This window comes from Typopeltis vanoorti, chromosome 26, assembly GCF_054136105.1.
Source record: "Typopeltis vanoorti isolate ZY-2024b chromosome 26, IOZ_Tvanoo_1.0, whole genome shotgun sequence".
NCBI classification, from domain to species: domain Eukaryota; kingdom Metazoa; phylum Arthropoda; class Arachnida; order Uropygi; family Thelyphonidae; genus Typopeltis; species Typopeltis vanoorti.
Window position 1 is genome coordinate 9,201,486 of NC_143574.1, and position 17,199 is coordinate 9,218,684.

The 17,199-nt window shown below is 37.2% G+C and overlaps 1 protein-coding gene across 1 annotated transcript in view; it reads right to left on the reverse strand.

Moving 5' to 3' along the window:
• LOC150092305 (rab GTPase-activating protein 1-like) overlaps positions 1 to 17,199 on the reverse strand; it is a 323,417-nt gene that overhangs the window by 289,020 nt on the left and 17,198 nt on the right. Inside the window, exons 2-3 of the mRNA XM_090414840.1 lie at positions 8,094 to 8,174; positions 2,212 to 2,465 (exon numbers count right to left, since the gene is read on the reverse strand). Coding sequence (XP_090270966.1) covers positions 2,212 to 2,415 — 204 coding nt within the window. The 5' untranslated portion in view covers positions 2,416 to 2,465; positions 8,094 to 8,174. The remainder of the gene's footprint in view (positions 1 to 2,211; positions 2,466 to 8,093; positions 8,175 to 17,199) is intronic.

A 17,199-nucleotide genomic window follows, 5' to 3' on the forward strand; every position in this document is an offset into this window, starting at 1 on the left:
ATTCGACCATAGATTTTTTTAATTACTATATATGTTCATATAATAATGCCTACCAGTTTCGCTAGCAACTGTCTAGCTTTCTCAAGGCTTGAACAGTAAACACAAAAAAAAAAAAAAAATATGAAAAATGCACCAAGTATAAAGAATACAAAACCGTTAGTAACTATAAGGTAGCTAAGTTGATACGTTAGCGTGACAATGTCAGCATGTATTGCAAATCTTTAGTCTATGTCCTGAACACGCGTTATATGATTGTTGGTGTACTGTAGTTCCGTCAAACTGAGTGAATTGATTAAATTTCTGTTTAGGTTGCTACCTGTTCGAAGGACTACTGTTGCTTCTTTGAATAATCGGTGTCTGAAATCATAGTCCATGTAGGGCATAGAGCTATTTTCCCAGTCTATAGAATGGTTAGAAGTTGAAAAGCGATGCTAAACCGGAGGTGATCGTCCTGTTATGATTGACATCTCCAACGTGTTCTTTCTGTCCGATTTCAAGGCTTCTTGAAGTTTGTCCAATGTAGGAGAGGCCGCACGTACATGGAATATTATACACACCTGGATATTTGTAAAATGGTACACTATCCTTAGGAGATCTTAACACCTGTCTAATGCTAGTAGTTGGTTTAAAAACAACTCTGATAAGTTTCCACCAATATCTCGCTATATTGGTGGAAACCAAACCCATAAAGGGGATGACGACTGTTTCTTGTTGTTAGTGGTTATCTTTATATAGGCATTTGTTGATAATGTTTAGAGGATTCCATTTTGAGATAGTGTTGTAACAATTTGAGACAGTTCTGTCTGAACCTCTTCTTCTTCTGAGAAGAATTTGCAGACTTTATTTCCCAACATGTGGATGATGCTATGTTTATGTGACCTATGATAGTTTGAAGAATAATGTAGCTATCGTCCAGTATCTGTAGGCTTTTTGTAAATGGACAGTTTGATATTGTTATCTTGTCTCTTTACCAGTATGTCTAAGAAGTGCAGTTGTTTGTTATTTTCCACTTCTAGGGTAAATTTGATTTTGTTGTGGAGTGAGTTGATTCTATCTACAAACATATGTAGGCTTTCTATGCTTCTTTCTTGCCATATGATGAAGATGTCATCTACATATCTCCACCATATTGAAGGTTTAGGAGTAATATTGGTGAAGATTTCATTTTCAAATTTCTTCATGAAAAGGTCTGCACATAGCTAGGCCTTCTAATTGTTGGTACACTTTGTTGTTTAGGCAGTGCTTGAACATCTGTGTAATATCGACAGGAAAGAGATCTTTGATAATGTTAATGACTTCTTCTATTGGTACATTTGTAAATAAGGATACTACATCCAGACTGGCTATTATGTCTGTTTTTGTTAGTTTCACATTCTTCAGTTTTTCAACAAATTGTTGAGAATTTCTAATATAGGATTCTGTTTGTCTGATTTTTCCATTTAGTAAGTTTGCAAGATGTTTAGCTAAAAGGTATGTTGAGGAGGGCCTGCCATCAACAATCGGACGAAGTGTGACTTCTTCTTTATGTACTTTAGGTGCACCATAAAGTCTAGGAGTAATGGGTTGTAAGGATTTAATTTTTCTTTTCAATTCCTCAGGCCAAGTACTCGTATTGCGGATCAGACGGTTTGTCTCATTATGATTTGTCGTGGTAGGATCTTTGTTGAAAATTTTATACGTGGAACTGTCTGATAATAAATTGTTTATCTTCTTGAAATAGTCCTTTGAGTTAAGAATGAATGTGGAGTTCCCCTTATCAGCTTTAGTGCTTATAATCCCTTCATTATTACTCAAGTTACGAATCACTTTCCTGTCATAAGGAGTGGTCAGGATGACTGAGCCATGAAATCTAATATTGTTAGCTATAGCCTCTGGGAGAGGGTGAAGACCTTTTTCAATTCCACAAATAAAGTCCATTTTTGGGATGTAATTGGGGGTGATTGAAAAGTTGAAACATTTCTTTAGGATATCGGATTAATGTTTTAAAAGGCAGTAATCCGACATGTTGAAATCACTTTATCCTCTGGGAGGCTGTTGTGTATGGTATTTTTTCTTATAGAGTTCTTCAAATTTTTTAATTTGGTTAACCTTTTTTTAACTTGAAAGTTAAAACATAACAATGTTAAAAAAACTATGGTCAAATAAACAATAATAAGTCTTATGCTTATATATTCATTAAAATGCATGGCACAAATTTTTCCCAATTAATACCAATTCTTTCTTTTCCTGAGATCCACTACCACCACCTGTTCTCTCCATTTTAGTTTCTTCATTAGTAACTTCAAGATGTTCTTTGGGGAGACAATGCAACTTATCTCTGTGTTCATTAGTCTGAAATTCTGGTTCACCACTGCCAACGATCTCATATTCTTCACTATTTGGCGAGGAGTCAGAACTTGGACCCAAATCATCCATACTTTAGTTACAGGAAAGAGCAGGGTAACATCACATTACTTTTCAAACTTCTAGAGAGAGAGAGAGAGAGAGAGAAAGAGAATAAAAATTATACCTAAAAAATCAACAGTTTCAATATATGATTTCATTTCAAGATTTATTCCCCTACCCAGATATTTCTAGCAAGACCTATATCAAATTTATAGAGTAGTCAATAAGTTAGGAAATACATTTAAAATTAAATAGTTCTAGCTTTTTATTTTTCTTATCATCATAAACATAACCAGCACAAAATTATTCAAACAAAATATTTGAGTACTGAATAGATAACTATACTATTCTAGCTGTGAAAATTTATTAACCAGTACAGGCAATATAATATGGAGTGACCAGAAAATGCAATAAGTAATGTTGGTAAGATGGAGAAATAATGAATGTCTAATATAGGGTGTAATATTTATTTATTCTCTTTTAACGTCGTGGTTTATGATCTTAATCCTGACTTATTTGCTCACATAATTTCCTTAACCTAATTTCAATAAAAGTTCTTTGCTCGATGCATCAAGTTAATATACTTTAATTCAGACAAATATACTTTAATACGTGGGATTGGATGGTATACTGGCACGGGTCTTGCATGAAGTGGCTAATGAATTATCAGTGCCCTTGACCATGTTGTTTAATCTGAGTCTCAGGTCTGGCTTAGTCCCGAAGGCGTGGAAAGAGGGGAAAATAGTTTCACTGCATAAAGGAGGATCCAAGACTATGGTTGCAAATTACCGACCGATCAGCATATCAGGAGTCGTTGTCAAGGTCTTGGAGAAAGTAGTCAAGGGAAAAATACAGGAATGGATTGATGAAAATGAGATACTGTACAGAGGACAGCATGGCTTTGTGAAGGGTAGATCATGCCTCAGTAACTTGCTCAAGTTTAATAACAAGGTGACGGCTGAACTGGATAAGGGAAATGGGTTTACAGTGATACTGCTGGACCTGGCAAAGGCGTTTGACAGGATACCACATGGAATTCTAATCTGTAAACTACAACATATGGGAATGGATATAGGGTTGGTGAGATGGATAGCTGGGTGGTTGATGGAGAGATATCAAAGAGTAGTTTATTCAGGAGTAGAGTCCAAAAAAACGGCCTGTGGCTAGTGGTGTGCCACAGGGTTCTGTTCTTGGACCACTGCTGTTTAATCTGTTCATTAATGATATAGGGAAGGGTCTAAGTGGGACAGTTCGTTTGTTCGCTGATGATGCAAAGTTGGGTAGGGCGATAGTGAATGCAGAAGATGTCAAAGTCTTGCAAGATGACTTAGATAGATTGGAGTTCTGGACTAAGGAGAATGGATGTCAATTTAATGTGACAAAATGTAAGGTTATGCATTTTGGAGTGAAAAGATTAGCAGCAGTATACCACATTGGTGGAACTGTACTCCAAGAGATTGATGAGGCCAGGGACTTGGGAGTGTTGGTGGATAGGGAGATGAAGTTTAGGGGGCACATTGCGAAAGTCGCTAAATCAGCTCATCAATTCACTTGGTTGTTGAAAAATACCTTGACGAGCAGAGAAAAACAAGTTATTGTACCTCTGTACCGAGCCCTGATAAGACCTCATCTCGACTACTGTGCCCAGATTTGGTCACCTCGGTTCCTTCTTGATGGGGAGGAGGTTGAGAGGATCCAGAGGCGAGTGACTAAGATGATAGCAGGTCTATGGAATGAACCATATGAGAACAGGTTGAAGATTTGTGGGTTGCAGAAACTAGTTGATAGGCAGAAAAGGGGAGATATGATTGAGACATTCAAATTGCTAAAAGGATTCTATAGGATTAATTCAGATGATATTTTTGAGATCAGGACTGGTGGTGGAAGAACTAGGGGACACCCATGGAAGCTGGGCAAGTGCGTGGTTAGCAGGGGTGTTAGAGCTGGGTTCTTTACTTTTAGAGTGGTAAATGAGTGGAATAAGCTGCCAGAGTCTGTTGTAGGTGCTATGACAGTGAGCGAGTTCAAGGCAAGGTATGATAGATACTGTGAGAATGTTGAACAGCTGTGTGAACATGATGTTTAGGGCCTCCCTCGATGAGGCTAAGGACTCCTAGAGTAGCCCGTGGTAATAATAATAATAATAATACTTTATATATACTTTAATACAGACAAATCGGCCCTTCAGAACACATGCAATTTACAGACAAAAAACACTAGTTGTGGTAGTGGTGAAGGTGGGCGGTAGATAGTGTTGATTCGTAGTAGAGGTTCGGTGTAGTGGTTGAGACAGTTGTAGGTGTCCTCCCGCGATGAGTCTTCAGACTCCTTGGAGGTATCACGAATAATAATAATTCCTATGCAGTCACAATATTTAATCTCGGCCGTTAAATCTTCTTAAGAGTAGCGCATGTGGAACGAAGACAAAGGGATTGCCATTGGATAGCGCCAATTCCTTTCAGAGAAAATTTCTATAATACTGCACCATCCTAAATCCTAGACTATTGGAACAATGCAAAATCAAGGAACTAGAACTCAGTTTAGTACACTGTCTAATATCTCTTAAGCACTTTCATTAAATTGTAAATTCATCAAATAACTAAAATTCATTTCACAGTCGTAGCCTCCCTTGTATTTTACCTCCCGCCTTGGTTCTAACTTAATGAGCAGTGCAATAGAAAGGAAATCAGGCAAGTCTTTAATTTATACTAAAGAAAAACATTTAATTACAAAATCAGAAAATTTACACTTTATGAACAAATTTTGACATAGAATTGCACTAACTTCAGGGAATGAGTATACTCAACTAAAATTTCTAATTCTCCTGTAATAAGTTAAAACATTATTTCAAGTAGGAAATTCTATCAAAGATCAATTATTCATTTTACACATAATAATGCTAAAGGTTATTCATTTATCAATAACAAAATTATCTCAATGAACTTCCACACAATTCCTCCAATCAAAACTTAAAGTTCCACTACTTCCTTTAGCATAATCTCTAAAGTCCTTTCATTAATCGAAACATTATAAACCTAAAGTCCTTTTTAAAATTACACGTTGTTTCCCTCAACACAATTATATAACAGATCAAAATTCTACATTACCAAAGGCTGAGGAATTATTCAACCTTCACATACATCTCGACAGAACTTCGTTTCCTTGATCCTTCTCTTAATTGATTTCATCCACACTATTCGACTGATGGACTCGGACTAGACACATCTCCACCAAAAGGTAAGTCCGGCTCGCCGCTCTCGGGTCGACTGGCTCGGACAGCATATCAATCTCCGTGGTGATCGGGAACTCTGCTCCGCTGGGCTACTCGTTGACTGCCAAACTTGCCATAGACACTTCAGCGTGCTCCAACAACCTTATCTTGATGACCACTCCCATTCAGGGCGAAGAGAAAAAAAGCCACGAACTAGCGCCGCTATGCTTCTTAAATCATGCACCTGATGTTTCCTCTCTACGTCATCCTGCTCTCCCCCTTTTCCCACACCACCTTATTTTTTCCAGCAACTAGCGTCACACTCTCCCCTAGCGTGCTTTACCGAGGGAACCCGCGTGCGTGTCCTACTTGGTGCACATGTTTAGTTTCAGGCCATCACTATCTAATCCGATTATCTTTCTCCCGGCAGTACACAAGTATTTGCACAAAATCCACATAGTTTAAACATTACAAAATTTACAATAATTATTTAACATGATGCATAGACAAGTTTTACTTAAATTACTAATGTTGCTTATAAATTACAATTAGCTTTATTTCTTCTGATATATCAATATTGGCCCCAGGAATGTTATTGCATGTTAAATCTGAATGAAATATAAATGGATTTAATTTCAGTTTCATTCAGAATTTAACAGGGTCAATGCAATGACAGAAGCATACAAAACTAAGTATTTCTCTTGAAAAGACATGAATATGAAAAATATAAAGAAATATAGGGTGATCCAAAAGTCATGTGCATCATAAAATAAACTTGAAGTTTTCAATCTTTTCCTTTAGTGTTATATAGTGATCAGCATTCATTTCAGTAAAATTATAGACTACAACCATGTTAGGAATAATTATTTTCATTTCCTGACATTCTGACCTCTATATTAAGGTCATCATATGGAATGGAGTATATATACAAATATATATACTTTGTGCGCGCACACACACACACAAAGACAAGCTATATTACATTTCAAACAGTATGCCAAAGTGACAATGATCAATGATTTGATCAACCATTATCCATTATTCAATGGCCTGACACCCAGTGAAAAAAAAAAAAAAAAAATACACCAAAGCTATATTCTATTTATAACATCATCAGAGAACAAATTCACACAGATGGTTTTAATGTAGCAAAAGCTTTTGCATCACACCAAAATGTGGTATGACCATAAATTTAAGGAGGCCAACAACCCTTATTTTATCAATCATGGTGGTCTAAAAATCCCAAGAACCAAGAATATGGCTGGCACATATTCCACCCACTTAACCTTTTGGTCTAAGAGTTAACTATAATTAGCATTATGTTGTATTTATAATTATAATTAGAGTTAATTATAATTATAAATACAACATGTGAAATAAAAACATTAAGAGAAATAGTTAACAAAACAAAATTTGAGTGTTAAAAATGAAAAGATTTATGAAGAATGTCAATTACAATCCATAAAATGCATGGATAAAAAAAAAAAAAAAAAAAAGAGAAGACTGGAATGAAACCAACATGTTAATTAGATGAACCTGAAAAGAATAGTTAAACCAGCCAGAGTGTGGAAACCAAATACAAAAACACCACTTGGTAGACCAATAAAGTGATGGAGAGACTGCCTGCATTGAAGTACTGAAAACAAGCTGAAGCTTAAAGCAAAAAGTAAAATGTGTCTACATTCCAAGAAATGATGACATGAGATGAGCAAACAGAAATAGTGGATACTTAAGTATAAAGAGCTAATAAGCTTCATTTCGGCAATGAAAACATTACTAAAATTAAGGGGATATTAAATCCAACATAGTTTTAAAACCGAATAAGAAACTCAATGATAGGAATCAGAGAGTTTCTTGCCGAATATAGTAAACTATAAAGTATCGGCGAACACTAGCGCTAGCCAATGCAAGTGATCCTAGTACGTAGTACAATCACGGGCAACTCGTTGCAAAGGTGGTAAAGTTAAAAAAAAAAAAAAAAAAAAAAAAAGGCTGAAACCGGTCTGGGTAGTGACCTCCCTCCATAATGTAATAACAGCATACATTTCATAGGAAATGTGTTTTACATTATGGAAAATACCTAAGAATAGCGATCTGAACTTTACCACCTTTGCAACGAGTTGCCCGTGATTGTACTACGTACTAGGATCACTTGCAATGGCTAGCACTAGTGTTCGCCGATACTTTATAGTTTACTATATTCGGCAAGAAACTCTCTGATTCCTATCATTGAGTTTCTTATTCGGTTTTAAAACTATGTGGGATTTAATATCCCCTTAATTTTAGAAATAGTGGATAATTTCTTACTTCACCTATAGCTGAAGTAAGATATTACCTGTAATTTTGTAACATTATATTGTAATGTTATAAGTCAAAAAGCTCCATGTTAATGATCTAATCTGTAGCCTCCAAGTCATCAAGGCAATAGCTGACAATTCATGTAGTGTTCTTGTTAACGTTATTCTAAAATTTCAAATAGAAATATATTATATCTTACCTGTGCAATTCAAGAGATCAAGTTGCCTGAGTTATCTTCTTCAAGCGTAGATAATGAATGAAAAGCTATGCAAAAAGACATCTAAAAAAAAGAAAAAAGCACTTTAGTATGGAAAAAAAAAAAAACTATCCAAAATGGTGAGATCTGAATCAAATTCAACTATACAGTTAACTCTTGTTATAGGTAACTTGCAGAGACCATAGCAAGAGTTTATTATAATGACTTTTCTTTATACTATCCTTCTACATATGGTAATGACTTTTGGTAATTTATTATAGTAGTGCTTGCTATACTGAGAGTTGAATGTACATGTTTAATCTGTTACAAGGAACAGACAAGCTAAATATAAGCATCAGTCATAATTTAGCCCCCCCCCCCCACCTTCCATAGCCATTTCCAATTATTATTATTTTTTTTAAATTATACTTTCCTGGGAGTGGGAAGGAAATTTCAAATACGAGGGTAGTCTGAAAACTTCTGAGCCTAACAATGAAAAAACTAATTTATAATTTCAAAATTATTTTTATTTTTCAACATAATCTCCCTTAAGACTAATGCATTTATTCCAGCACCATTATCCCATCCCTGTAATGCTTCTCAGTAAGATCTGCAAAATACCCTGCTACAGCTGCAATCACCTCTTGATTCGAAGAAAAACGCTGACCGGCAAGGAAGAGTTTTAGTTTTAGGAAGAGATAGAAGTTAGGGAGTCAAATCTTGGAAATAAGGTGGATGTTCCAACAATTCATAGTGTAAATCCCTTAATTTTCCCATTGCCAAAACACCTTTGTGGGCAGGTGCACTGTCCTGATGAAAGATGATTTTTTTTCTTCTGCAAACCATGTCTTTTCTCATGAATTTTTTCATCTAATAATATTCCAAAAACCAAATACTAATCCTAATTTCACAGTAACTGTCATACTTTGCTTTGAACTCATTCAATAACACAGCACCCACAAATCACTCTTGAAATCCATTCCACTCATTCACAACCCTCCAAGCAAAATATCTAACCCTCACACTCATGGTAACTAAACTCTTTCTTAATTTCCAAGAAGGACCTCTAGTTATTCCCACACTAGTCATGCACTAAAAAATTTCATCTGTGTTAATCCTATAACAATCTTTAAGTAACTTATATGTCCATCATCTCCCCCTTTTCCCTCCTATCTGCCAATTTCTGCAACAAATCTTCAATTTTTCCTCAATAAAGAGCATTCCATAGACCTGCCCACCATCTTGATCACTCACCTCTGGATCCTTTCTGCCTCTTTTATGCCTCCACAGAACTCAAGTGACATACCTGTGCACAATAGTCCGAATGAGGCTATATCAAGGTCTTATTCAAGAAGTATGATGACTTCGTTATCTCTGCTTGTGTGTTCTTCAATAACCAGGTAATCTTATGAGATATATTAGTCATTCTTGCAATACAGCTGCTGAATTTCAATCCAGAGTTTACTAGCATCTAACATCCTTCTCCAGCTAGTTATCCTTAGCCTTTGTAATTTCTTGCAGTTCAGTTCCATCAATGCAGTACATAACAGTAATAAGAAGGTAAAGTTCCTGGAAAAAGAAGAGGGGGTAGACTGTCAGCGAGATGGATGGATGGTGTGTGGAGTGACTGATCTTCAGAAAGTTGAGGCCTCCAGAAAAGCAAACAACAGGACTACATGGCGAGGTCTGGTGTTGCACATCACCAAGCATCGGAATGACCATACTATGGATGCCCAGTGAAATACAGATAGATAGATATAGTCTATATAATTCATCCCACCAGATCTCCTCAGCATCCTTATTAACCATTGCTCTGCCTAGTTTTACATCAGCAAATAACTGAATATTTCCCTTAGGTCATTTCCTATATCGTGAATGTACAAGTTAAGCAGAGAACAGAGTCCTGTGGCAGACCATTCGTCATTCACCTTCTTCTGGGCTCAACTTATCCATAAACTACTCTTTGATGCCTGTCCATTAGTCATATTTTTATCAACCTCACCAGCTTCAAATCCAAACCTATTTACTCCGTTTATATACCAAAGTTAAGTGCAGTATCCTGTCAAATGCTTTTGCAAAGTCCAGCAGTCATCTTGTAGCCAATTCCCTTATCCAACTCAGCTGTTATCTACTCTATAATATAAAATGATAAACCTTTTTTTGTAATGTTTTTGTGTCACGTTTTTTGTTTTGTCAAGTTATTTGAAACAGTTTGGAACTCAGGGGCTACCCTGAGTGTCGAGTCTTCAAAATTTGAGTCATTAGAATTCAAGGGAAAACTGGCCTACCAGTCCGGAACTCAGGGGGTTCGATGCCGTAGGCTCCGGGAAGGGGGGGGGGGGGGCTTTTTCGAGTCTTCAAAATTCGAGTCATCAGAATTCAAGGAGAACTGGTCCACCAGTCCAGAACTCAGGGAGTAGGACGCCGTAGGTGCCGGGGGGAGGAACAGACCCCCATTTCGAATTTTCAAAATTCGAGTCATCAGAATTCAAGGAGAACTAGCCTAACAGTGCGGAACTCGGGGGATTGGGCACCAGGGGTGCGGCCCCCTTTCGAGTCTTCAAAATTCGAGTCATCAGAATTCAAGGAGAACTGGCCTACCAGTCCGGAACCCGGGGATTGGGCACTGTAGGCGCCAGGGGGGGGGGGAGGAACCCACCTTTCGAGTCTTCGAAATTCAAGTCATCAGAATTTAAGGAGAAGCGGCCTACCAGTCCGGAACTCAGGGGGGTTGGGCACCATAGGTGCTGGGGGAGCCCCCCCTAGTGTTATTATAAAAAGTGAGTAAATTACTGAGGCATGACCTACCCTTCAGAAAACCATGATGCACTGCAAACACTATTTCTATTCATCCATTCTGGAATCTTGCCTTTAACCCACTTCTCCAATATCTTGCCTCCTGAGATGCCAATCAGTCAATACTTTGCAACATCCATTGCAAACAAAAGCTCCAAAACAGAACTCTTTCCATTCCCTTGGGACTCTACCAGAGCTGAGACTAAAATTAAACAATATGGTCAAAAGTGCTACCAGTACCCCAGCACATTCCCATAATATGCGAGCCAATATCCCATCTAATCCCACTGCACTTTTTTTTTTTGCCTTCCTTACCATACGAGTCACCCTTCTGGCCTGTGCTTTATACTGCTCGTGAGACTACTGATCACCTCTTTCTTTAAATTTCCTCCACAGGCTTTCTTTTATAGTAACACCTGCTTACTATGTTCCTCATAGTAAGCAGGCATTTGACAGGACATTTGACAGGATAGCAGAGTATGCACTCTGCTATCCTGTCCTTCAAACACCTCAACCATTTCCAACATCCTTCTCCTGTCATCCCAAGCAGTCTCCTGAACATGTCATAATTACCAGCTCAATAATTTTATGCTACTTCTTCTTTAGTGAAAAATCTATAAATTTAGCAATTACTACAATATCTCCAAGGTCAAAACTACATGATCATTTTTACCAACAGGTAAAAATGTAGCCACGACCTTTCCTCCTTTCAATCTATTCCCCATAGTTGAAGTCACCCATAATAATTACCCATCCTCTACTCATTGAGTTTATTTGCCAATGCATACCATTTGCATCATCCCTTGTATTTCCTGGGCTATAACAGAAACCAACTATATATTTTGTCCTGTTAGCCTCTAACTCATACCTGATGGTGCTAAATGTACTGCTTTCCATTTCACTGATTCCCTGTTGAGCTGCTACTCTCTCTGGATGCAGTTCATCTGCTATCATCTGTAACACCCCTCTCCAAATCTTGTTTACTCTATCCATCCTGAAAACACTATAGCCTTCACATTCTACAACAATTACTATATCATTGTTAGCCATATCTTGCTAATGCCAATAACTTTTGGCCAAGAAGAACTAACAATTCCAAAAACTCCTCGCTCTTGTTCCAAACTTCTCATATAGCATACATAAAACTTAGATGCTTCTTTGGCGCATAACTATTCCCTACACTTTGTGCTGACTATCCCATTCTGGTATGCTACATCACAAACTAAATCCAACCTTTTTCATTTTCCCATATACTCATTTGCCTTATTGGTATCTGTGTGCATCCTCCATAGTTTCCCTGTTTTTGTATTCCCAATCTCATACCTCAGCAAACTTATCACCTATCTTCATTACAAAAGAACTCATTAAACTCCCTTCCTATCTACATCTTTTGAGACAATCCAAATCTGGTTCTTGCTTCCCTGTGAGGAAAAATCTCCACTCAATAGCAATCTACCAGGCTTATCACTACCACTCTTACTCAGATGCAAATCATTCTATCTGTTACCTTCAAATTTATCCCAGAGATCAATATACACAAAATATCATTTCTTATGCATCATTGCTATCATACTATTCATAATGATCACCCTTTTTCTCAGCTACCTACTAACATACTTGAATAATATACTTATATCCCTAAACACTTGTTTCACAGCTTCCAATAATGTTCTCATATTTTGTGATGCCTCACTTACACCACCCCACAAATCATTCATTCCAACTAGCACAGTCAAATCATCTATAATTCCTCCTCTTTCCACAGCCTCAGTCATTCCATTAATTGTACTGCCTCTCAAACATACTTTTGGCATCTATTTTGATTTTACATCTTTGATAATCAAATCCTCAAATAACACCATTTTCTCTCTCTCTCTCTTTCTCTTCATCTATTTCTACATTCCAAATTGATAATCAGCCACAGCCGTGTTCTCATTTATTGGCACCTTTCCTCTTCAAACAGTCAGCTTCTCTCAATTGTTTTATCTCATTCTGCATCCACATTAATTCACCCGTCAGGCTCATTTCTAGTAATATGGAGCATAAGTCTTGTGTACAGTTTTGTGCCAAAGCTGTGTTCCTTACATCAAATAAGACTGGGATGCCAAGTTTGATATCTTGTATTATACTTTGAGTAGTTTACTACATGACTGTCTCTGCATGCCCCTGATTCCTCGAAATGAGTTTAAGTTTGATTCCTCCAACAGTATTAAGGATGGGCAGCTTAACATAGTACATGAATGTGGATTGTCTGATGGTACAGGTATGCAATCTGTTGTCATTGCCTACTTCAATTACTATCTTCTATAGGACATGATGCTTCCACCAACTGTGTACAGATGGAAGTAATTTTTGCATTGGACCAGAGTGCATGACTGAATTAGGAACAGAAACCTGAGTTAGTTAAGTGCCAATAACTATGACATTCGTTCACTTGAGATCAACTATACTTACTCACTAAGACCTCTTTTATGGACCCCTCCTCCCTCTCCGGCACTTAACTGTGGCAATTCTGCATTGTGTCATTTATGTTGTATTGAAGTAAGAGACAAGGCCAGGGTACTCGAGTTTTGATTATACTACTCATGTAGATTAATACATGAAGCATTTCAGTGTTGACCTGCAATCTCTGTAAAACCCTTCATGTTAAGACTTTCAGCAGTATTAACAAGCACAGACAACTGGTCCTGTGAAATCTTCACTTCACCCTTGTACATGAATTCCATAATCACTTCCAGATCTGTGCATTTTATTTCCTTCAGGACTTCACATGCTAAAGTCACATCTAGAAGAGCTTCATTAGACAGTAAATGATCAAAAATAGTCAATATATAGATATGGTAAGAGTTTGTTTGAAATAGATTTACTGAACTTTCCATCATTTATATATATTAATCGCAATGGTTCACAATAGTTTAAAGGCAGCAATGCTAAGTAAAAATATTAAGCTAAGTGAAAACAGTTGCTAGCGAAAATATTGTATAAAGCTGTTATATTTTTGCTGGAAATGGTTCAATCATCATATGAATAAGGTTTTGCAGGGCACAAGTTTGAAAGTCCCAAAAACTTTTTTTTTTCATTTTTTTCATTACACTGAATTTGCATGAAAAAGATTGTTGAAGATGACTCTATAGATTAAAAATTAAAGATGATAAGAAATTATAGTCTTGTTTAATCCTTTATCCAAGTGTGTTAAAGTTACCCAAGTGTTGCAAGTGAAGTATGAGCTACTTGTATATAGAGGTTAATGACTTTACATCAATTTCCTTAGTATCCCATAATGTACACCCTGATTTGGATGCATATAATGTTATGCCTTATGAGACTTCCCATAATATAAAAACGAAGATATCACCTACCTTAAGGAAGTAACAGTATATAGCAGGGATCCATTCCAGAAATACTACTTAAATCTACCAGTCCAAAAAAATTTTTTACTTGCCCATAGTATGAATCATGGTAAAAGGTGTGTGCATGTATTTAATATATATCAGGAGCAAATATCTGGGTGTGCTAGGTGTGTGGTGCACATTCTTGGAATATCAATATCACTGATATCATATTTTTTAATTTATTCCCATTAAAGACTCCCCTAATTGTTTCCAGACTTCACGTGATTCCTAAAAGTAAACACAATTGACTGATGCTTCATGAAGAATACACTTTGACATGTAAACATTGCATCATATTTGCATTAATAGCCTGAGTGTGTGTTCAAAATACATACACCTTTGAGCCCTTTGAAAAGATATGCAGATTGTGCAGTGGGTCAAATTCTTAGCATTCTAGAAGTTTTAAACCACTCAGAAAGCAAGGCAGGGTTTGCTCTGAGACAATAGAACCTAGAGGCTGTGAGTGGTTATTGTGTCAACCAATCCAATTGAACATTGTTATTTGTCATGAGCTGCTGTTTTTATTTTCTGTTTCATCTGTTTTGTGTGCATGAAGTGTGAACTGATGTGGTAAGCAAGCTTTTATTTATTATTATTATTCGCAACACTTCCAAGAAGTCCGAAGATTCATTGTGGACACCCACTGTACAACTCTCCGTCTCCACCACTACACCGAACCTCTACTACCAATCAACCACACCAGCGCCATCCACCGCCCACACCACAACTAGCATTTTTTGTCTCTAAATTGCGTGTATTCTGAAGGGCCGATTTGTCTGTGTGCGAGATGAAAAAACCTGCATTTCTGGCAGAGAAAACCCTACTATTAAGTGATAAATTGTAGAATAACTTTGGATACTTTAATTTATCAATTAATTTGTAACCAAATCTGAAAGTTTTAGACCAATTAAGATGAGCACTGATGTGCTATATACTCTTAAAACTTTCATACGGTCAAACTGACGTAAATTTTGTAGAGCGGGGTTGCATAAGCATATGCAAGACAGCACACCCAACTGAAATGGGCATTGGATAGCATTGATATATATGTATTATACACTGTTTGAAAAGAATGAAATGGGATACCTTAGTGTGAGGAAAAAACAGCCATGGCACAAACCTTAATAAAATGTAGGACCTCCTTTTGCTGCGATGACTGCAGCAATCCTGCAGGCATACAATAGTGATCAATGGGAATTTTGGAACATTCTTCCTGGGCATGTAATGAGGTCCAGGACTGTTGTGGGGGCAGACCTCCCATGATCTCACCTGATGTGCCAGTTCATCCCACAGATGCTCAATAGGGTTGAGATCAAGGCTCTGTGGAGGCCGTCAAGTGTGGTGATGTTCATGTTCACAAGCCACACAGTTATAGCTACAGCCTTATGACACGGTGTATTATCTTGCTGAAAGCGGCAATGGTCAGTTTAGCCAAAAAGGTGCAAAGTAGAAAGCACTGCAGTGTCCAGAATGTTCAGATACCTCTCAGAGTTCACTGTTCATAGCACTGCAAACAGAGGTCCGAGGACAAATCAGGAAAAACGGGACCATACCATCACACTGTCGCCTCCAAATTTCATAGGGTCACGTACTCTGGTGAAAGACATTCAATCAGCAACCACCACATCCGCACCAGTCCATCTGCTCAGTAAAGGGTGTAGCGTGAGCTTTCCAATCTTCCATGTCCCCACTATACATGCTCTTTGCACCTTTGAAGATAACATTGCATGTTGGTTAAAGTAATTTGGGGCTTGCATATTGCAGTCCTACCAAAGAAACCCATGTTGTAAGCCTAAGTTCTGAATGTTTTTGTGTAGATTTATGTTCCAGCCGATGCCTGGAACTCCACATTCAATGTGTCAGCAGACAAATGGCAGTTTTTACATATTATCTTTCATAGCACCCTGCAGTAGCATTCGGTAAGTGCAGGTAGCACTTGCAGTTGACTCCCTGCACTTCCATCTTAGTATTGTATCACTGATTGCTGACCTGGGATGGTCTAATTTGCAAACAATTTGCCGAACAGAAAGGCCTGCCACAGAGAATCCTATCACAATGCTTCTTTCAAACTCCATCAGTTTCTTTTTCACAGCCATTTCATTCGGACACAGTTGCACTGACTTAGGAGCATCATATTCCTCCAATTTATACTTACAAACACGATTCATTACATGATATGATGCACCTTGCCCATGGGGGTTCGCTCTGTTGACTTCTTTCCAAGCTCTGTGTGTGTGTGTGTGAGAGAGAGAGAGAGATCATCACACATGCTCTCTTCCACTGACCCACAAAACACTGTGCAAATGAGACATCAAATTTTATATAACAAATCGGAATTATTACACCATTGCTATGATAAAAGTGAGATCAAAATCTGGGAGTCTTTGGAAATGGCATTAGATCCTAAACATCTAGATATTAACCCAAGTATCAACTTGTCTGAACATATCCTAACCATCACTAGCCCAAGCATATGCATGTGAATGCATAAACACCCACAACATTCTGAACAATGACACACAATTAGAAATATTTAAAAAATAACATCACTCATTTATAACTACATAATAATTGTCACCCTTGTTAGTCTTATTATTTTGTCTGCTAGTTTGTATGTTTACACCTGAAGAAATCTTGTGATATTAGAATTAAACGTCATCTTGTCAATTAAAATAAATGTTATCTTATCCTGGCGTTCTGCCTTATAAACTCTTAGTCATGTACTCATGAACTGGCAAGTCTATATACTTTCTTTCTCTCTCTCTCATGTATATAAGCATTGTTTCAATTTCAGCAACAAAGAGAACATCTTTAATAATAGCATTTAAAACAGCCATATTCAAATTATGTGCAATAACTGACAAGATCTGTGACAAAATTAATTTTGTCTCTAGTCCATTGTTTTTTGGTCATCTTGTTAC